The 23,729-nt window shown below is 39.6% G+C and overlaps 1 protein-coding gene across 3 annotated transcripts in view; it reads left to right on the top strand.

Moving 5' to 3' along the window:
- The window catches only part of LOC106867745 (5-oxoprolinase), a 267,840-nt gene extending 248,304 nt beyond the window's left edge, over window positions 1–19,536 (top strand). For all 3 annotated transcript variants that reach the window (XR_008266373.2, XM_089338272.1, XM_052975150.2), the window contains 3 exons: window positions 991–1,151; window positions 1,914–2,011; window positions 19,141–19,536. Coding sequence is in view for 2 of the 3 variants with exons in the window: in XM_089338272.1 (XP_089194398.1) it covers window positions 991–1,151; window positions 1,914–2,011; window positions 19,141–19,347 (466 nt within the window). In the remaining variant the exon portion in view is untranslated. The remainder of the gene's footprint in view (window positions 1–990; window positions 1,152–1,913; window positions 2,012–19,140) is intronic.
- Window positions 19,537–23,729: the final 4,193 nt, after the last annotated feature.

The following is a 23,729-nucleotide window of genomic DNA, read 5'->3' as shown; positions in this document are numbered from 1 at the left end:
TGCCACACCCTAGCAGTTGAGGGAACCTGTGGAAGAGGTAGACCCAGGAAAACCTGGGATGAGGTGGTGAAGCATGACCTTCGAACATTGGGCCTTACTGAGGCAATGACTAGTGACCAAGACCTTTGGAGATACGCTGTGCTTGAGAAAACCTGACAAGCCAAGTGAGACCATAGCCCATGGCCTATGCTAGTGGGTATAACCAGCCCACTTATAGATACCCCTCATTCATTGGACAATAAACTTTATTTGTGAAGACCTATTGAGGCAAGTGAAATCAAAATCAAAATCGCTGATGTGGCCGACGGCAGTCCCGCCTGATTGGCACTCGTGCCAGTGGAATGTTAAAAGAACATCCAAACGTGGGGTGTAATCAGCCCACTTATGAGTACCCCTCATTCATCGGACAACAAACTTTGCTTGCGACGACCTATTGAGGCAAGTGTAAACAAATCAAAATCGCTGACGTGGCCAATGACAGTACCACCTGATTGGCACTCATGCCAGTGGAACATTAAAAGCACATCAGCCATGATCGTTGCCAGGGCCACGGATTGGCTCCCATGCCGGTGACACGTGAAAAGCACCATTCAAGCGTGATTATTGTTGGCGTAGCCTTACCGGCACATTTGCTGGTGACATGTGAAAAACAACATTCAACCATGGTTGTTGCCAATGCCGCCAGAATGGTTCCCGTGCAGGTAGCATGTAAAAGCACCTTTTGAGCGTGGTCGTTGCCAGAACCGCCTGACTAGCCCTCGTGCTGGTGACATGTAAAAGCACCCACTACACTCTTGGAGTGGTTGGCGTTAGGAAGGGCATCCAGCTGTAGAAACTTTGCCAGATCAGATTGATCCTGGTGCAGCCTCTAGCTCGCCAGTCCTCAGTCAAACCGTCCAACCCATGGCAGCATGGAAAGCGGAAGTTAAATGATGATGATGATAATATATATATATATATATATATAATTCTTGTTCCACTTGATTTCAGATATCCTGTTGTATTACAGAACTTTTCGTTAAGCCCTGGGACTGGAGGAGCTGGAAAATTCAGAGGTGGCGATGGCATCACAAGAGAAATTTTATTCCGCAAAGACATTCAGTTGTCAGTTCTGACTGAAAGGCGAGTTTACCACCCCTATGGACTGAAAGGTTTGTAACTTTTTTTATTAAGTTCAATCCTTTTTTTAATTAAGTTCAGATCCTGTTACATTGAATCTCCTTAAACGAACCTCAAGGCTGACTTGGGGTTAAATAACATCATTACTTTGCTAACATGTTAAACTTTAGAAATGAGCAATTGAAATCTGATTGACTTCATCATCATTTTTCATTTTTGCTTTAATGTCCAATGTTTCTATGCTAGAATAAGTTGGACAAGATTTTGGACAAGGTTTGATATCTTGTCTGTCATCAAGTCTTTGTTGTTTCCTAAAGTGCTTATACCCCTCTTTTTTCACCCAATGAACCACAGACCAGCCATACCTGTTTGCATGGCAGGCATATAACTATGGACACTACCTAAGCATTGAGTAATGTGATCTTGTGTACACTATTTCAATAACAAACAGGATTGTCATGGCTATAACATCTTTGGTCATAGGTATGCCCAATCATTTGGTTTTCATTACAAGACTGATGCACTGCCTATTATGGTACTGATCTGACTATAGTTGCTCAACCTGCTAGAATTAACAACCAAATCTCCCTCAAATTATATTTGACCCCCTAAAAGAGAGAGGTCTACATTCAATAATAAACTCCTAAAATAAACAAGGTGTCTGGTAAAAAAAAAATGACCAGATCGTCATGGCCAGAATGCCCTGCTCAGTCAGGGATGTTACATAAGTGTAAACTTTTTATTTTTAGCAAGTTTGTTTCTTTCAAAGTTAATTATTGCATATCTCATTACAGGAGGTCAGCCAGGTCAGCGAGGAAGTAACTTATTGTTTTATAAAGATGGTCGAGTTGTAAATCTTGGTGGCAAGACATCTGTCCATGTGACAGCAGGAGTAAGTGATATGTTTTTAGTTTGTTTTAGCTATGCTGGACCACCACTTTTAGAGTTTATTGTTCTTTTTTGTATGTGTGTGTTTGTATATCCCCAATGGGGAAGCTCCATTTCATGAATCAACAAATTAGTAGATGTAGGATTGGTTGAAGTGTTAGTAACTTTCCCATTTTTTCTTTACATCAGTGGCTATATTGTATTGGCTCATGCACAATACATACATACAAAAGTATATTGTGAGGGAGGTTAAGTTGTTATGTCTATCTAGTTATGATATCATATGGAGGAAAATTTGGGTACTTTTTCTAGCTGTCATGCTACTACAATGTTGTCAGTAATTGTTACAGATTCATTCACACATACATACATACATAGGTCAATAAAAAGCAGTTTTCAGTAGTTTTCCAACTACTGGAAATTTTGGCAGAAAATATTCTATTGTCTTTTAAAATGTTTCATTTGCTAATATTGACATTTATGTTTGATATAATAAATATAGTGATCTTGGTAAATAAAATGAGAGCAACCCAAAATTACGTTATTAAAGACTTCCATCAGTGAATCACCATTTATAATTACTTCAGGACATAAGCATACATATTATTTACAATGGACGGATTGGTGTCCTCACCCTGTTTTTTGTTATCACGTTTCGGCTGATGTACTCTCCAGCCTTCATCAGGTGTTCTGGTGGACTTTCGAACCCAACCCAATTTGACTAATGGGGTACACTGTTCTCATTCCTAAGGTAAGGTATAGATGTTATTTTCAAGTCTTTACCTGAGATTGAACTTAAAATCCGAGGGTTAGTAGCCTGCGCTCTTATCCACTATGCTATATGCCCGTGAGCAATTGTAGAGTGAATTTTAGGGCTTATAAACCTAGTATTTTATCTTTTCTTAATATTCATCATCATCATCATCGTTTAACGTCCGCTTTCCATGCTAGCATGGGTTGGACGATTTGACTGAGGACTGGTGAAACCGGATGGCAACACCAGGCTCCAGTCTGATTTGGCAGAGTTTCTACAGCTGGATGCCCTTCCTAACGCCAACCACTCAGAGAGTGTAGTGGGTGCTTTTACGTGTCACCCGCACGAAAACGGCCACGCTCGAAATGGTGTCTTTTATGTGCCACCCGCACAAGCCAGTCCAGGGGCACTGGCAACGATCTCGCTCGAAAATCCTACAGGAGCCAGTCAGGCGGTACTGGCAACGGCCACGCTCAAAATGGTGCATCTCATGTGCCACCCGCACAAGAACCAGTCCAGGGGCACTGGCAACGATCTTACTTGGCTTGCCGGGTCTTCTCACGCACAGCCCATTTCCAAAGGTCTCGGTCCGTAGTCATCGCCTCGGTGAGGCCCAATGTACGAAGGTCTTGCCTCACCACCTCAGCCCAGGTCTTCCTGGGCCTACCTCTTCCACGGGTTCCCTCAACTGTTAGGGTGTGGCACTTTTTCACGCAGCTATCCTCCTCCATTCTCACCACATGTCCATACCAGCGCAATCGTCTCTCTTGCACGCCACAACTGATGCTTCTAATGTTCAGCTTTTCTCTCAAGATACTTACACTCTGACGGGTATTCACATTGACATTACACATCCAACGGAGCATACTGGCTTCATTCCTTGCGAGCTTACGTATGTCCTCAGCAGTTACAGCCCATGTTTCACTGCCATGTAGCATGGTTGTTCGTACGCATGCGTCATACAGTCTGCCTTTTACTCTGAGTGAGAGTCCCTTTGTCGCCAGCAGGGGTAAGAGCTCTCTAAACTTTGCCCAGGCTATTCTTATTCTAGCAGCTACACTTTCAGCGCACCCACCCCCACTACTAACTTGGTCGCCCAGATAGCGGAAGCTATCGACTACCTCTAGTTTTTCACCCTGGAATATTGGTTTCCATATTGCATTCATATTTGCACTAGGTCTGCTTAGGAGGTTATTGTATCCTAGCATATGTGCAACCTCTTTTAATTTTGTACCCCATTAGCCAAATAAAGGGATGGGTTCGAAATTCCACCAGAACACCTTATGAAGGCTGGAGAGTACATCAGCTGAGACGTTGTAATAACAACAAACAAGGTGAGGACACCTATCCATCCATTGTAAATAATGTGCATAATTCCTCACTTCAAGAATATAGAATAGTATAAGCATCCATATCAGTTATGATTTCACTTTTACCTTTTATTTGCTTCAGTCATCCGAGCATCACCTTGAAGGGTTTAGTCCAGTGGTTCCCAACTTGGGGTCTGCAGACCCCTTCAAAATTTCATATATATATATATATACACACACACATTAGGATAAGCATATTAAAAGGGGTCTGAGAAAACTCATTCAAATAAAAGGGTTGAGAACCACTGATTTACTCAAACAAATCAGTCCCAGTACTTGTTTATGTAAGTCTGGTGCTCGTTTTATCAGTCTCTTTTACTGAAAACCACCAAGTTAAAAGGACACAAACAAACCAACATTAGTTCTTAAGCAGTGGTGGTGGGAACATAAACATAAAGATACACATGTACACACACTCACTCACACACAACTTTTTTTTTTCTACCTCTTTTAGTCATTGGACTGCAGCCATGCTGGGTCATTGCCTTGAAGGGTTTAGTTGAACAAATTGACCCCAGTAATTTTTTTAAGCCTAGTACTTATTCCATGTCTCTCTTTTGCTGAACCACTAGGTAATGGGAGCATAAGCAAGCCAACAACAGTTGTCAAACACAAAGACACACACTCAAATAGATATATATGTATGATGTATGATGTATATGTATATGTATGATGTATATGTATGATATATATGTATGATGTATGGCGGTGCATCAGCATGGCCGCAGCTCTAAGCTGAAACTATAAAATAAAAAAATAAAAATCTCTCTCTCTCTCTCTCTCTCTCTCTCTATATATATATATATATATATATATATATATATATATATATATATATATATATATATATATATAAATTATTTATATAGATAGGGTGATAAATTGAATATTAATTCAATTTAAAACCAAGTGGCCTAGCATATAAAAAAATCTGAAAATTCAGAAAAAATTGTATTACACGTGTATAAGGGATGACCACTAAGTGGACATCCAATATGCTAGAAAGAGGTCATCAACGACCCAACTACAAAGAAAAATAATGTTCTCCAGAAAATTTCGCAAAGCACCAGAACAGGACAAAAAGAGAAATATACAGAATAAAGAATTATCTATGTACTGCAGTTTCAAACATTAACGTTTTACTTACGTAACAACATCCGTAACAACACGGATGTTGTTAAGTAAGTAAAACGTTAATGTTCGAAACTGCTGTAGTCCATAGATAATTCTTTATTCTGTATATTTCTCTTTTTGTCCTGTTCTGGTGTTTCGCGAAATTTTTCTGGAGAACATTATTTTTCTTTGTGGTTGGGTCGTTGATGACCTCTTTCTAGCATATTGGATGTCCACTTAGTGGTCATCCCTTATACACATCATCATCATCATCATCATCGTTTAACGTCCGCTTTCCATGCTAGCATGGGTTGGACGATTTGACTGAGGACTGGTGAAACCGGATGGCAACACCAGGCTCCAATCTAATTTGGCAGAGTTTCTACAGCTGGATGCCCTTCCTAACGCCAACCACTCAGAGAGTGTAATGGGTGCTTTTACGTGTCACCCGCACGAAAACGGCCACGCTCAAAATGGTGTCTTTTATGTGCCACCCGCACAAGCCAGTCCAGGGGCACTGGCAACGATCTCACTCAAAAATCCTACGGGAGCCAGTCAGGCGGTACTGGCAACGGCCACGCTCAAAATGGTGCATCTCATGTGCCACCCGCACAAGAGCCAGTCCAGGGGCACTGGCAACGATCTTACTTGGCTTGCCGGGTCTTCTCACGCACAGCACATTTCCAAAGGTCTCGGTCAGTAGTCATCGCCTCGGTGAGGCCCAATGTATGAAGGTCTTGCCTCACCACCTCAGCCCAGGTCTTCCTGGGCCTACCTCTTCCACGGGTTCCCTCAACTGTTAGGGTGTGGCACTTTTTCACGCAGCTATCCTCATCCATTCTCACCACATGTCCATACCAGCGCAATCGTCTCTCTTGCACACCACAACTGATGCTTCTAATGTTCAGCTTTTCTCTCAAGATACTTACACTCTGACGGGTATTCACATTGACATTACACATCCAACGGAGCATACTGGCTTCATTCCTTGCGAGCTTACGTATGTCCTCAGCAGTTACAGCCCATGTTTCACTACCATGTAGCATGGCTGTTTGTACGCATGCGTCATACAGTCTGCCTTTTACTCTGAGTGAGAGTCCCTTTGTCGCCAGCAGGGGTAAGAGCTCTCTAAACTTTGCCCAGGCTATTCTTATTCTAGCAGCTACACTTTCAGCGCACCCACCCCCACTACAAACTTGGTCGCCCAGATAGCGGAAGCTATCGACTACCTCTAGTTTTTCACCCTGGAATGAGATAGAAGTTGTTTCCTGTTTGTTTACAGTCTTTATTGCACCTGAACATCTGCCACAAACAAAAACTAACTTGCTAGGTAACCTGCCTTTGATGTTGCTGCACCTCTTATGTGTCCATAGCTTGCACCGGGTACATCTTATAGAGTTACTACCTACTCCTTTTCTACATACTGAGCAGGGCCATCTACCTGAAGGGGTTTGTGTTTTATCTACCTTCCTACTTATTAGGATTTTGGTTTTAGCTAGGTTGACTCTAAGGCCCTTCAATTCTAGACCTTGCTTCCACACCTGAAACTTCTCCTCTAGTTCTGAAAGTGACTCCGCAATTAGTGCAAGGTCATCAGCATAGAGGAGCTCCCAGGGGCAACCTGTCTTGAATTCCTCTGTGATTGCCTGGAGATGTAAAATGGTTGGTACTTGGGAGGCACTAATCACCTCCTTTCTGTGCCTTCAACCATTGCTCTTATACACCATAACTCTTAATGTCCTCACATATCTACCATAACTTTCCCCCTTCCTTGAGCCACTTCTGTATCTTTCACCATCACTTGCTACAGTCACCTCTATCCCATCTCTGACCATTTCTCCCTACATTCTTATGAAACTTAATCCAGTCATCTGTATTAGTTCTCCTATATTCACCTCCTATTGTACCTTGAGGGTATGTTCTGTCACATCTCCACCACCATCTCTCATTCTTTCCTTTCTTTTCCAATTGGGGTATCCTTCTATCTCTTCTACTTATCTCTATCACTCTATTATTCTTTTTAACCTTTCATCAGCCTGCACAAAACTACCTCCCTCAATACTTTGTCTTGTCTTACTTTGTGATACTGCCAGTGCTGGTACCATGAGAGAAACACCCAGTATACTTTGTAAAATGGTTGGTACTTGGGATGCATCCAACCAAAGCGATCATAGCAAAGCAGACAATAGAGCATGATATAGTCCTCTGATTTGTCAGCTCTTGTCAAACCATCCAACTCATGGCAACATGGAAAATTGATGTTAAATGATGATGATGGATGATGATGATAAGGGAAGAGATGTAGCTGTGTGGCTAGTACCAGGGTAGATAAAGCAATTAAGTGTATGAAGACCGGGAAAGCCCCCGGCCCATCAGGAATCACTGCAGAGATGCTCAAAATATCTGGCAGTGTTGGCTATAGCCTAGTCACCCGTATTACGAACCAGGTGATACACGAAGGAGTCATACCCAATGACTGGTGTAGCAGCATCATAGTCAACTGCTACAAAGGTAAAGGTGACGCTTTAGATACAAATAATTACAGAGGCATCAAGCTGTTAGATCAGGTTATGAAAGTTACAGAGAGGGTCATAGCCCAACTAATTAGGGAGCGAATCAATTTAGATGAGATGCAGATTGGGTTCGTGCCAGGTAAAAGCACTACTGATGCCTTATTTCTAGTGAGACAGCTGCAGGAGAAATACCTAGCTAAGGATAAACCTCTGTACCTGGCTTTCGCTGACATGGAGAAAGCCTTTGACAGGGTCCCCCGATCCCTTATCTGGTGGTCAATGAGGAAACTTGGGATAGAAGAATGGTTAGTGAGAGCTGTGCGAGCCATGTACAGAGATGCTGCCAGTAAGGTGAAGGTTGGAAATGAGTACAGTAATGAATTCCGGGTAGAGGTAGGGGTCCACCAAGGTTCCGTCCTCAGCCCCCTCTTATTTATCATAACTACTTGAATTTCTTTCTATCTTAATACTGAAGAAAAATATGACAGAGACATGGCACTTATAGTATAGATTTAGTTGCCATTATGGCAACTAAATCTATACTATAAGTGCCATGTCTCTGTCATATTTTTCTTCAGTATTAAGATAGAAAGAAATTCAAGTAGTTATGATAAATAAGAGGGGGCTGAGGACGGAACCTTGGTGGACCCCTACCTCTACCCGGAATTCATTACTGTACTCATTTCCAACCTTCACCTTACTGGCAGCATCTCTGTACATGGCTCGCACAGCTCTCACTAACCATTCTTCTATCCCAAGTTTCCTCATTGACCACCAGATAAGGGATCGGGGGACCCTGTCAAAGGCTTTCTCCATGTCAGCGAAAGCCAGGTACAGAGGTTTATCCTTAGCTAGGTATTTCTCCTGCAGCTGTCTCACTAGAAATAAGGCATCAGTAGTGCTTTTACCTGGCATGAACCCAATCTGCATCTCATCTAAATTGATTCGCTCCCTAATTAGTTGGGCTATGACCCTCTCTGTAACTTTCAAAACCTGATCTAACAGCTTGATGCCTCTGTAATTATTTGTATCTAAAGCGTCACCTTTACCTTTGTAGCAGTTGACTATGATGCTGCTACACCAGTCATTGGGTATGACTCCTTCGTGTATCACCTGGTTCGTAATACGGGTGACTAGGCTATAGCCAACACTGCCAGATATTTTGAGCATCTCTGCAGTGATTCCTGATGGGCCGGGGGCTTTCCCGGTCTTCATACTCTTAATTGCTTTATCTACCCTGGTACTAGCCACACAGCTACATCTCTTCCCTTATCATCATCATCCATCATCATCATTTAACATCAATTTTCCATGTTGCCATGAGTTGGATGGTTTGACAAGAGCTGACAAATCAGAGGACTATATCATGCTCTATTGTCTGCTTTGCTATGATCGCTTTGGTTGGATGCCTCCCAAGTACCAACCATTTTACAAAGTATACTGGGTGTTTCTCTCATGGTACCAGCACTGGCAGTATCACAAAGTAAGACAAGACAAAGTATTGAGGGAGGTAGTTTTGTGCAGGCTGATGAAAGGTTAAAAAGAATAATAGAGTGATAGAGATAAGTAGAAGAGATAGAAGGATACCCCAATTGGAAAAGAAAGGAAAGAATGAGAGATGGTGGTGGAGATGTGACAGAACATACCCTCAAGGTACAATAGGAGGTGAATATAGGAGAACTAATACAGATGACTGGATTAAGTTTCATAAGAATGTAGGGAGAAATGGTCAGAGATGGGATAGAGGTGACTGTAGCAAGTGATGGTGAAAGATACAGAAGTGGCTCAAGGAAGGGGGAAAGTTATGGTAGATATGTGAGGACATTAAGAGTTATGGTGTATAAGAGCAATGGTTGAAGGCACAGAAAGGAGGTGATTAGTGGAAACAGTAGACAGAGAGGCTAATGAGAAACGGAAGTGGTTCAGTGGGGGAGGGGGAGAAGACGAAGGTGACCAAAGGAGGCGATGTAGTATACCTATTCTGCTTGGAGGTGATTATGGCAACTAAATCTATACTATAAGTGCCATGTCTCTGTCATATTTTTCTTCAGTATTAAGATAGAAAGAAATTCAAGTAGTTAATTACATAGGAAGAAATTCAAGCAATTAATTTGAAACAATGGTATCACATATACTAAGATTAAATAATTCTATTTAAATGGGAGAGAAAGAGAAAGAGTGTAAGAGAGAGAGACTGAGTGAGTGAGTGGTGACTGAAAGCAAGAGAGGAAAAATGTTTCTCAGTATTTTCAGAGTAGACTGATACATGCATCTAAAGAAATATAGATACAAAGATAAAAAAAAAAGTAGATACATAGATGAAAAGAAAAGTTGGTACATAGATACATAGACTCAGATTGCAGTATTCTAACTGTGGGCAACATTGGGGACTCTTTTCTCTTATCTGTTGCTCTTTAAGCAATTGATACTCCAACAAAACATCTGTGCAGTTGCTCAACTTGCGACCAATAGCAACCAAATCTCCTTCAAATGATACCCTCCTGTGTTAGTGTATCTCAGGCAACATGGTTGGATCTTAATGACAGCATTAGTAGGATAGGAAGGAAGATGAGAGAATAAAATAAAATAATTATTTAAAATTCAATAAAGGTAGGAGTACAAAGAGGTTTAATTTTTTGTAATAGGTTGATAGGTAATAAAAATGTTTGAAGTTCACAGATATAAAAGCTTTAAAGGTTCGTGGATATCAATGTTTAAAAGTTAGAAGGTAATTCTATTTAAATTTATTATTACCTGTATGTTTTAATAAATATTTGCTCATTAAAATCCATACTATAATAATGGATATGAATAATGGTGTTTCAAAATAATTATGTGCACTGAAAACCCCATAAATGTGCTATGCTCTTATTTTGATAAATTTGAAGTCACTGCTTAAACACACATTTTCTTATTTTTTTGTAACTATTAAAACCCCATTATGAGTATTGATATTGCTAGCCAGAGAAGAGAAGCAGCCAGACTTTGTCAACAGGAGAGGCGAAGAAGATTGAGCAGTGACCAATGAGAAGCTGTAAGAAACAAAATGCTGTATGATGGAGAGAAGCGCAAGCTATTTTGAGCCAAGCACGATGCTCCGAAATTTTACTACAAGACTCCCAACAACATAAAGTAGCAAGAAAACATGTATCACAGGAAAGGAGAAATTTTACATCAAAATGCTGAACAGCATCGCGCATCCTGAGAGAACATTATAGCAACCAGAGTTTTTAAATTCAATAAATATCAGTGGTCTACCTCTGCATAAGATTAAATTAAGAATTGGAGCACCAATAATGTTACTCAGAAATTTTGATCGCAAAAACGGTCATTGTAATGGCACAAGGTATAAAATTGTAACTGCAAATAACAATCTAATAACTGCAAAAAAATTGAGTGGAGTTGATGTGGGACAAATTGTTGTTTCCTCAGTTTAATGCCTTCTGATTCTGACTTACCCTTCACATTACAAAGAAGCCAATTTCCAATAAGACCAGCTTTTGCAATATCCATAAACAAAAGCCAAGGACAGAGTCTGTCAAAATGTGGCATTTACTTACCAAATCCAGTTTTCACTTACGATCAATTATATGTTGCTATAAGCAGGATTGGAGACCCAGACAAGATAAGAATTTATGCTGACCAAAATGAGGTCCTCAATTACAATTCAAATCCAGGATGTAGGGACCATTATGATATACAGAAACTAACTAGAAATATATATTCTGAAGTTGTCATCATCATCGTTTAACCTCTGTTTTCCATACTGGCATGGGTTGGACGCTTCGACTGGGGTTTGGGAAGCCAGGAGGCTGCACTAAGCCCCAATCTGATCTGGCAGTGTTTCTACAGCTGGATGCCCTTCTGAGAGTGTAGTGAGTGCTTTATACATGCCACCGGCACAGGGGCCAGAGGAGCTGGCATCAACTACGATCAGATGGTGCTTTTTACGTGCCACTGACACGGAAGCCTGTCAAAGCGGTACTGGCATCAGTCACATTCGGATGGTGCTTTTTACGTGCTACCAGCACGGGACTCACAGCTATAATTTCCATTTGATTTGATGTTGAGGTACTTGACTCAATAGGTCTCCTTTACAATCCAAGGTACTTTTGAGTGGGCTGGTTATGCAAAACTGGTGTAGGTTACATCTGTGAACTCACTTTATTTGCTGTGTCTTCTCAGTCACAGCCTACCTCCAGAGGTCTCAGTCTTTTGTCATTGCCTCTGTGAGGCCCAATGTTCGAAGGTCATGCTTCACCACCTCATCCCATATCTTCCTGGGTCTCCCTCTACCCCAGATTCCTTTCACTGTTTGGGAGTGGCGCTTCTTCACACAGCTCTCCTCATCCATCTGCAGTACGTGACCATACCAATGCAAACGCCTCTCTTGCACTCCACATCTGATGCTTCTTATGTCTAACATTTCTCTCAGGGTGCTTACACTCTGTCGTGTGTTCACACTGACATTACACATCCAGTGGATCATGTTAGCTTCATTTCTTTCAAGCCTACACATATCTTCAGCAGTCATGGTCCATGTTTCACTGCTACCCCCACCCTTCCAGGCCTGTTTCTTTGCTCTGATGGCTTTGTCTACCGTATTATTCCACCAACACGTTACCCTAAGTCTGGAAGGGACTTTGCACCATCTACAGACTTGGTCTGTGACACTCAGTAAGCTGTCCCGTAAGAATTTCCAGCTACCTTCTATGTCTGAGGACTGTAGTTCCTCCTCCCTCTCAAATTTCTTGATGAGGATGTCCCTAAATCTCTGACCAAGTGAAGGGTTCTTTAGCTTCCAAATCCTTCTCTTCTGGATTGGTCTGCTTTTTAGCATCCATCTAGTCTCGAGTCGAAAGTCACTAATGACTAGTCTATGCTGGGGGGTTCATTCCTCACCTGAGAGGGTCTTTGTATTTAAGAGGAACCCTGCGTCCCACTGTCTGGTGAGGTTGAAATCAATTTGACTAGCAGAGTCTCCTGATTGATAGGTTATCAGGTGGCTGTCTGGCTTCCTGAACGTAATGTTGCGATTAAAAAGTTACATGCATCACAGAACTCCAGTAGCCTAGTTCCCTCATCATTCCGGGAATCAATACCATGGCCCCCGTGTACACCAGTGAAGATACCAGATTTCCACCCAGCATGCCCATTAAAATCTCTAGCCACAAAGATGGTCCTTCTGATCATCTGGTAGCCCCACTTGTGGGGCATAGGCAGAGATAATTGTAGCTGTGCTGTTCTGCAGGACTAGCCTGAGCTTAAGCACTCTATCACATACCCTGACAACCTCTATGACCTTATCCACCCATTTCTCCGCAAGGAGTATGCCTACACTCCTTACTCCATCCATGTTACCTTGCTAGAAGACTTTATACCTATGTGCCTTGCCTGTGAGAACCCTAACTGAAGCTCCTCTCCATCTTACCTCTTGTATGCAGCATACATCAACCCGTTTCCTTTCAAGCATCTCTACAATCTCACTAGACCTACCTTTCAGTGTGGCTACATTGACAGTGCCAGCTCTGAGAACTGAGAAGGGAATGTGGGGTGAAGCTTGGAGAGGAGAGATATTATTCAGCACCTGAAAAGAAGAGGGAGGTTGTCGTGTTCATTTTTTAGGCATGCTTCACCTGTTCTTACTTCCAACCTGACAACATTCAAGCATGTTAAGATTGTTGCCCCTCCTGGAGGTAGGAGCAAGTGTTAGCAGCGTTGTAAGCATAAGCATTATGGTCATCAAATAATGTAAATTTAAGTGGTGTAGCAAAATTTGGATATTCCAATGTCAGATTAGGAGGGAGTCAGCTAAAACTGGTTGCGTTTGTCCAGGAAGAGGGGATTGCAAGTATGATGGAGTTCAGACAGAGAGAGAAGAAACAAGCTCATCCCTACATACACTAAATAGCACCCACACACAGAACAAGCACACATGGACAGCCAAATAGCTTTCTCCTTCACTTGATAAGGCCAAAGAAAATTCCTAGGTAGTTGATGGCATGTTTCTAGATAGAACAAAAACAAAATGAAAGATAGCCAGTTTAGTAGGTGGGCAGATAACCTGGTGGTATTTGTCCCAGTAGAGAAAGAGAGAGTGCAGGTAATATATAGAGGACAGCCCAATGAGGAGAGATTGGGAGAAGAGACATCAGGTAATGGTGGTGGGAGGAGACAGAGATAGCCAGTGTAGATGGTGGGAAGATAGAGATATCCAGTATTGGTGGTGGGGGTGGGAAAGGGCCAGTATTGGTGGTGGTGGTGGGAAAGGGCTGGTATTGGTGGTGGAGCGGGAAAGGGCTAGTATTGGTGGTGGGGGCAGGAAAGGGCCAGTATTGGTGGTGGGGGTGGGAAAAGGCTGGTATTGATGGTGGGGGCGGGAAAGGACAGGCACAGTGCAAACAAAGTTTAGTTTGGGGACATAGTAAGAGGGACAAAAATAATGGTAATAATAATGAAACTAAACAGACCAAGAAACGAGTAATTATCTTGACGAAATTGCATGAGAGATAAAATTATATTTTGAGGGGACATTTTCAATGGTTAGGTCATGAAAACTAGCTGTTAGTAAGTAATACATTTAAAGTGTTAATGGTGAATGAGTGAACGAAAGATCGAAAAAAAAAACGAGAAAATCCTAGCTTAGCTATGCATTATTGTTTGGCGAAGGAATGGAATGGAAGGGAAACATATGAATCAAGAATTTTTAAATAGATAAGCTGCAACCGGAAGCGAGATTAGTTTGGGGACATGGTACAAGGGACAAAAATAATGGTAATAATAATGAAATTAAACAGACCGAGAAACGAGTCATTATCTTAACAAAATTACATGAGAGATAAAATTGTTTTGAGGGGGCATTTTCAATGGTTAGCTCATGAAAATAGCTGTTAGTAAATAATACATTTAAAGTGTTAATGGCGAATGAATGTACGAAAGATCGAAAAAAAACGAGAAAATCTTAGCTTAAATGTAAAACCTCCTTGTATATATATCTTATATATTAAGATTAAATTGTACATTTTCAGTATATAAATATTGTAATATTTATTTGTTACATGAATATTTTCAGATTAATTATTTAAAACAAACAGTTTAAAGATCAATTTCAATAAGTACACATTCTATTTCCATTTTATTTTCAAAAGTAAATGCTTGGGATCAGGAGAGTGCAGTGTCAAAGCCAGGTATGCATTAGCAATTTTTGCACTGGCTGCGAACACACTCAGTTGTTCCTGAGTAGTTGCAGTATATTGCTGATTATAACTATTTTGTTTCTAAATGTAACTGCTTGGGATCAGGAGAGTGTAGTATCAAAGCCAGGTAGATATTAGCAATTTTTGCACTAGCTGCGAATGCACTCAATTGTTCTGGAGCAGTTGCTGATTATTACTTATATTTATTATTTAATTCTTGTTATGGATTGATCCTGTGTGTATAAAATCTGTATATATATAAAAGAGAGGATGTTTGTGTGTGTGTGTGGTTTATGCACGTCCACAAATTAGCACGCATGTCACTCCAATTTTAGGAGGTGATGTGTCATGACCTTATGTGCATTTTGACCAATTTTTTCTCTCAGAGGCACCCGCGTATAACTGTAAAAATCGATAAACTTTTACGAATTTTGAAGTTTGTTGACATGGCAAAGTCAAATCTGTGCATACGCGTGTGAAGGCGAGAGAGAGAAAGAGAGAAATTGTATGTTTGTGAGAGGGAGGGTGAAGGAGTATTACATTTTGTTTGCCAGCGTCTGTGTGGTAGGCAGCAAAGCAACAAGCAAAAAGAAAAAAATACCTTCTCTATCTCTCTCTCTCTCTCTCTCTCTCTCTCTCTCTCTCTCTCCCTCCCTTACACACACATGCCAGTTATCTTTCTTTCTTTCTTTCTCACACACACAAACCAACATTACACACAAAACACATGTTGCCAAAAAGAAATACACGCTTTCTTTTTATAGTGAGTATGCCAGACAGAAAGTGTGGTGTGTATGTGAAGTTCTTTTGTTAGTGTGAGAGAGCAGCGTGTGTGTGTGTGTGTGTAATGTTGCTGTGTGTGTGAGACAGGGAGAGAGAGAAAGAAAGAGAGATAACTGGCATGTGTGTAAGGGAGGGAGAGAGATAGAGAGGCAGAGCGCACTCTCTCTATCTCTTTCCCAACACTTTTTATGGAAACTGCCGAATTGATGTAAACAAACCCATGTGGTCTGATTTTCATGTTTCTAGGTATTGTACCGTAAATCGCCATTTCCAAAATATATTTATTTTAAATCATTTATCCGTATATATATGTAACGCAAGATGTGTGTATGTGTTTTGTTGATATACGGGCAACACACACACACACACATCCGAACATGTATGCGTACAAAAAATATGTATGCAATTGGTGTACATACGTGCGTGTGAGTATGTGTGTGTTGCTCATATATATATATATATATATATATATTTATATAGATAGGATGATAAATTGAATACTAATTCAATTTAAAACCAAGTGGCCTAGCATATAAAAAAATCTGAAAATTCAGAAAAAATTGTATTACACGTGTATAAGGGATGACCACTAGGTGGACATCCGATATGCTAGAAAGAGGTCATCAATGACCCAACCACAAAGAAAAATAATGTTCTCCAGAAAAATTTCGCAAAACGTCAGAACAGGACAAAATGAGAAATATACAGAATAAAGAATTATCTATGGACTGCTGCAGTTTCGAACATTAACGTTTTACTTACGTGACATCCGTGTTCTCATATATATATATATATATATATTATATTTATTATATTTATCTTATGATATTTACTTTACTTTATATTATACTCATTTATTGTGCTTTTAATTATTAATTTTTCTATATGTGATAGTGGATTTTCATCCATGAGTTCTTGAAAATTGGTTATTTTCCCTAAAACTATATATTTTATATATACTTTATCTATAAGGCTCAATTTAATTTTAATTTTTATAAATTGATTTTAATTGGGTTTTTTACCTGTAATTTTGGATTTTGTCCCTAATAATATTATATATATTATATATATATACTTAAGACTTTATTGTGATCTGAATAGAACTGCTTCTGACACAGAGAATCGGGAGCCCTTTTGGTCATTCTATTTTCCTTGCTGGAAGGGTTCCTAACCCATGGGCAAACAGGGGTTAGATGATGGCGGTGGTGTTTTCAAAGGGATGGCATGTGTAACCTGATCACCTCTGCTGATCAAACTCCCAACCCATGCGCCCCAGTTGCAATGCTGATTCTGCCCAAATTTGACGTCATGTTACTTAGTTTGGTTTGAAATAAAGAACTTGATTAGCTTAATAATCCCAACTTAATCCCGGGCAAAGCCGGGCTATACTGCTAGTATTTAATAAAATTGTATAATATATATATATAGATTTATGTAAATATATGTAAAACTGGTTATTGATACTTTCAATTAGTTTTGGGTAAACATGAGAAAAAATAGGACATTAAACTACACATCGTTTAATGGGTGCCCTCATAATACCATAATTAGAGAACTGATGAGTGTTAGAGAATGAGAGAATGGAGATGGAGCAAAGCTCTGTACATACAATCATTTACCAAGTTGGTTTTAGGATATCGATTCTGCTGTGGTGGATGAGTCTTCTTGTGCAAAGCAGAGCACCAGATATCCTAGTCTTTTGTCATCTCCTCTGTAAGACTCAGCATCTTGAAATCAGCCTTCGATACTTCATCCCATGTTTTCCTTTGTCTCCCTTTTCCACAAGTCCCCGCCATCCACTTCAAGTGATTGGTACCTCTTTAGGCAACTATCCTCATCCATTTGCATCACATGACCAAACCAATGCAGTCTTCTCTCTATATACTAGCCCTGTAATACATGTACACTGAGACTGCACATCCAATAGAGCATATTAACTTCATCCCTCTCTAGTTTTTGCATGTCTTCTGCATTTAGGACCTATGTCCCACTACCATGTAGCATTATTGTTCATAAATAAACATCATGCAATCTTCATTCCTCTTGAAGAGAGAGAGACCTTTGGTTTCCAGCAGAGTTAGAAGCTCTTTGAATATTCTCCAGCCTATTCTTATTCTAGTAATTACACATTTGGAACATCCTCCTCCACTTAGGTCACATAGGTAACAGAAATTATCTACTACTTCTACAGAGCCTCCAAGGCATTTAAAAAATCAATTTCTCATGCATCTGTAGACTTTACAAATTCTGTGCATCTTCCACACACACAAACACTACCGTCTTCCTCAGACATTTGAAGAAGTCTATTTCCTGTACATTCTTAGTCATTGTACCTGCAAACCTGCCACACACAACAACTACTTTATCTGTTAACCTTCCTTTGATACAACTGCACCTCTTGTCTATCCATAGCTTGCATTGGATATCCCAAGTGGAATGTCTGCCTTATATGGAGCATAGTCATTTACCTGAAGCAGGCAGGGTCTTGCCTGTTTTCTTGTTTACTAGAACCATTGTCTTTGCTAAGTTAATCGAACGCCCTTTGATTCCAAGTTTTACTTCCACACCTAGAATTCCTTGTCTAGTCCTGTTACAGATTCTATCAGAGAAAGATCACCAGCTTATAGTAGTTCCCATGGGTAAACAGTCTTAAATTCCTCTGTTATGGCCTGGAGGATAATGAATAGGAGGGGGTTGAAAACTGAGCCCTGGTGAACACCTATCTGTATACTAAATTCGTCATTGTACTTATGGTTAGCACTTATAGTAAGGCAAGTGCTAACCTCTGTACATGGTCTGTACAGCTTGCACAAGCCATTAATCTAACCCTAATTTCCTCAAAGACCACTATATCACAGAATGAGGTACTCTGTTGAAAAGTTTCTCCAAGGTGGTGTATAATTTTCAGATAAATTCCCTTTTTTTACTTTTTTATTTTAAATTTGTTACATTTTAACACTGAAACATGGTGGATAGCTATGCAACACACAGACAAATACTCCAGTACAGACATCACCCCTCCCTACCTCTCTCTCTCTCTCAAATGCATGAAAGTTCAATCCTATCAGCATCATTCCTCCTTTCTATCTGTTTGTCAGCCTCTCTCTCTCTCTCTCTCTCTCTCTCTCTCTCTCTAGCTCTCTCTCTCTCTCTCGCTCTCTCTCTCTCTCTCTCTCTCTCTAGCTCTCTCTCTCTCTCTCTCTCTCTCTCTCTCTAGCTCTCTCTCTCTCTCTCTCTCTAGCTCTCTCTCTCTCTCTCTCTCTCTCTAGCTCTCTCTCTCTCTCTCTCTTTGTCTTTTTTCTCTCTAACATGCAAAATCTCACTCTTCATCACTCCTACTTCTCCATTTCCTCTCTTTCTGATTTCAGTTGTAATACTCTTTTTCTTTTTTAATTCCTCTCCAGGATATGGTGAGCATAGTGACACCTGGTGGTGGAGGATATGGTGTGCCTTTAAGTGATTCTGTACAGTCCCATAATATTTCAAGCAGACATGGTTGTGGTGATGAGAATGAGGATAATGAAGTTGCAAAAAAGAAACTTTGCAAAGGACAGCAGCATGCAACAAAGGGGAGTGTTTATAACTATAAACTTGCCCAAGAGTCTGCATAATTCTTTCTGTGAATTTAATTTGTATTAATAAAATTCTTGTTATTATTGTTATCAATTATTTTTTCAAAAGATAACTGATCATTATTATTACAAGCAAAAAGACCACCTCCGGGCGATTTTCTGCTAGCCCCTTGATTATATTATCACATTTGATTCCCAATTCTAATAAATTTTATATTTTACATCTAATTACTTCTTTGTATAATAGTGCTCACTTGCTTAATAAGTATTGCTTTCATTATTTTATCACAGTCATAATCTCTCTTTTTTAAACAAATATCATGGTAGTCCAACAATAGAAGGAGAAGCAGTTTGTCAAGTTTTACCTTCCCCTCAAAGCAACATAGAAATTTCAATTCAGTAGCCATTCTGTAAGATTTTCAGTGTGTGTGAGAGAGAGGTGGGAGAGAGAACAATGAATGAAATAAACATGAAATGAAAAAGATCATATAAATGAAAGGGCATTACTACAGATGTATATACCCCCGACTTTGTTGCCTCATGACATCCAGGAAAATGGATACTTTTTAACAAAATTTTGTACAAACACCGCTTAGATGTTGTAACTTCAGAGTATATATAGGGATTTATGAGAAAGAATTTTTCCAAGGGGTTGGAAAGAGGACTTTTGGAAAATTCACACGTTATGACTTTTTTCCCTCATAGCTTTCAGGAAGATTGGTATCTTTAAATGAAAATTTTATACAAATCCCTTTCAAATGGCATAGATTATGATTATAAAGAAATTTGTGGGGAAAATTATTTCAGGGATTTTCCTCATCTTTTTTAAACCACAGCCTTCGAAATGATGGGTTGGTGGAGGGTTCATCTTTGTATGAAAAAAGTTTTGTAAGCTTTTTTTTACACCCCCTCCCTCATCATCCCACTCCTGACCTATTTTGGCCTTTTTTTTTTTTTTTCGCACTTCAAACCATGGGAAGAGCATTTTTGTTAAAAATTTTCTTGAAAATTATTAATATTTTCAGAGAGAAAAGTGAGTGATTTAAGGGCAATTTGGCTGTTGTTTCTAGCATATCCAAAGACAACCCTCCTCGTTTCTTTATCACTCTCCCATGTATTGATGTTTTTCAATATTTTTTTCCCCATAAATACATTTATATACTATAAAAGAGAAAATTTAAGAAATTTTGAATTTTTCGCAACCCCACTCCCTGCCCCAATTTTAGAAATTAAAATATTGGAGAGCCTGAGATGGTCATTGCTGACATTTCTCCACAGTGATTTAAAAAAATTATGGAGATGTACTTGCATAACAAGTGACTTGATCTGAGATCATGTGCTGAAACAAAAACAATTGCAGCATAGATGTTTGTAAGCCATTCAAGAACACAAAGAAACCATCAGTTTCACAGCACTACTTAAATACAGAGGTCCCGAAGTATCTACGTAATGATATGAAGGGGAGGATTGGTTTTTAGGGTTAAGGTTAGAGTTAGTTAGGGTTAAGGTGTCCTTACATGTCCACACAGCAAACATTTAAAATGTTTTGTACATAACACCTGCATTTAAGTAGTACCATTAAAGGACCTCTGTATTTAAGTAGTACCAATTTCACTTCAACATTAAAATTTTATTTGTGTCAAAATATTTTCTTCACCTTGAAACTGTGACCTGTTCACTGACAAAACTTCACAAAAGTAATGCAGCATGAAGTTTTGTCAGTCAACAGCAAACGCACACACATGCACACATTCATTGCCTTTCATTTGTGTGTATGTGTATATATGTGTGTGCTTGAATGTATCACTGTTGAAGTTGCTCGTACAATTTGTTTGTGTATATATTGGCTTAGAAGTACAGAGTGTGTGGAAACTGAATAAGGTGCAAGTTACCGAGTACTTGTCGGTAACTTTTTTTTTTCCTTGTCTTCTAATAGTAATTTCCCAACTTTCAAGGTTCTTCTCACAGCTATCCTGTGTTAAAAAATTATACGGGTATTTAAAAAATTTTCATTCAATAAATAATAGATTACATATACATTAATAGAATAATAAATAATATATTATGTATACATTAATAGAATAAATTGTCAGTTTTCCAAATAGTGAATGAAAACTTAAAAGACAAAGTGAGAGACTTTGCAAATGGAGTACCAAATGGAGTACCACTGTGGAGTACCACAGTGAATGCAATGAATATTTAAATTTGCGAGAACTTGGGAGTTAAAAAAATTCAGGAAACGTGAGAAATTGAAATTATAGGAAATTTCTTAGAACATGAATTTTTAGCAGATTTTTAGCCAACTAATTTAATATAATGTTCGGTCATCCTTCCATCACTGTTAGAATCAATCCAGTGAGGAACAACAACAACTCATGTGAGATTTGTGAAGACTTCATGTACATGAGGGATTTATTTCAGTCCGGGATGAGAGCATTTACACAGCTTGAACATTAACATTCAGTTGAACAGAATGGAATTTGAATAAGGAAATGTTTTCATCTTGCCACATTCCATGACTGGTGAAAGAGGATTTAAGAAAATTCAATCAACGAGAAGTTGTTTTGTAGCAGGAACAGAGATGGAGAAACTGTGGCTAGCAACAGGCAGTGTGTGAGAGAAAGAGGATGTTACCTGTCTGTGCATATTTTATATAGCTATGCAACGAGCGCCACCTAGTTTCTAACGATGTGACAGGGAAGATAACTATAGATGACTCTCATTAAAACATGACGGCACTGAATTCAAATAAGGTTGCCTACATAACCCTCCCCCAGGTCGAAAGAAGAGAAAAGGCAGAGTTAAACCGAAGAAGGTAATTGCCTTGTGTTTCACAAGGATGAGCAGAGATACCAAGGGCGTGGAAAGGATTATCATGGAAAATGGCAAAATGCAAACACAAGAATATGCAAATGAAAATTTGCAGAATCTGTATGAATGTATGGAGAAATAAACCAATCTAGAAAAGAAGACTATGGATGTTCAAAGACCCAGCAAACAGACAAAGATTTACAGATTTACTAATGCAAGCTTCTGATGAAAGAGAGGAAGAGTCGGGGACATATAGCTTAGAGAACAATTGGAAGTTCCTGTGGAACAATCTACTGAGGGCTATGGATGAAATCTGTGGTTGGTGCAGAGTCTCAGCTAGACCAAGCATGACTTGATGAAGCAATGAGGTTGACAGAGCTATAAAAGCAAAAAGACTGGAAAAACAGTGGAAGCAAAGAATTATATCAGGTAGATTTGCAAATGTTCTACAGTGTGAGGATCAGAGTTGTGAGGTCTTCAAGATTGCAAAGCAGTGTATCAGAGAAAATAGAGATGTGGTAGATGAGAAATCTGTGCAAATGGATAATGGTATGCTTGCACTTAGTGACTCAGAGAAGAAAGATGAATGAAAGTGTCACTATGAAAGGTTACTAAATGTGGAAAATGAATGGGAGATGTAGAGTCTAACAAATATCAAACAAATTGAGGGACAAGCCATGAGAGTTGATAGCAGTATAATAGATAAGGCAATTAAGGACATGAAAACCTCTGGGCCATCAGGAATCACTGTCGAGATGATTGAAATTTCTGGTGGTGTAAGATACAGCTTAGTCACCCATTTAATTAATCAGGTTATTCAGAAAGGCACCATCGCCAATGACTGGTATAGTAGTATTACAGTTAGCTGCTACAAGGGTGAAGGTGATGCCTTAGATAGAAACAACTACAGAGGTATTAAATTACTAAACCAAGTCATGAAAGTTACTGAGAGGGTTATAGCTCAACTGATTCGAAATAGAATTAAACTAGATGAGATGCAGTTTGGTTTTGTACCTGGGAAGAGTACCATAGATACCATCTCCTTGTGAGACAGCTACAGGAAAAGTACTTGACCAAAAGTAAGCCACTGTACTTAGCCTTCATCAACCTGGTGAAAGTTTTCAACAGAGTCCCCTGCTCTGTTATATGGTGGTCTCTAAGGAAGTTAGAAGTAGAGGAATGGCTTGTTAGAGCTGTACAAACCATGAACAGTGGTGCTGTCAATAAGGTGAGAGTTGGCCATGAATACAGTGATGAATTTAGCGCACAGGTAGGGGTCCACCAGGGCTCAGTTCTCAGTCCACTCTTATTCATTATAATCCTCCTGGCCATAACAGAGGAACAAAACTAGGTGCCCATGCAAACTGCTATATACTGATGACTTTGCTCTTACTGCAGAATCTTTAGCAGAATTGGAGAAGTAATTCCATGTATGGAAACAAAACCTGGAATCAAAGGGCCTTAAAGTTAACCTAAGACCAATGTTATTGTTAGTAAGAAAGAAGATAAAACTCTCTTTTCATCAGGTACATGGCCCTGCTCAATATGTAGGAAAGGAGTTGGAAGAAATTCCATTTGTAGCACCCAGTGTAAACTATGGACACTTAAGA

Source organism: Octopus bimaculoides, chromosome 20 (assembly GCF_046866305.1).
Source record: "Octopus bimaculoides isolate indiv1 chromosome 20, ASM4686630v1, whole genome shotgun sequence".
Lineage (NCBI taxonomy): Eukaryota > Metazoa > Mollusca > Cephalopoda > Octopoda > Octopodidae > Octopus > Octopus bimaculoides.
The sequence above is the reverse complement of the archived record's forward strand: the minus strand, read 5'-3'. Positions and strand labels throughout refer to the sequence as shown.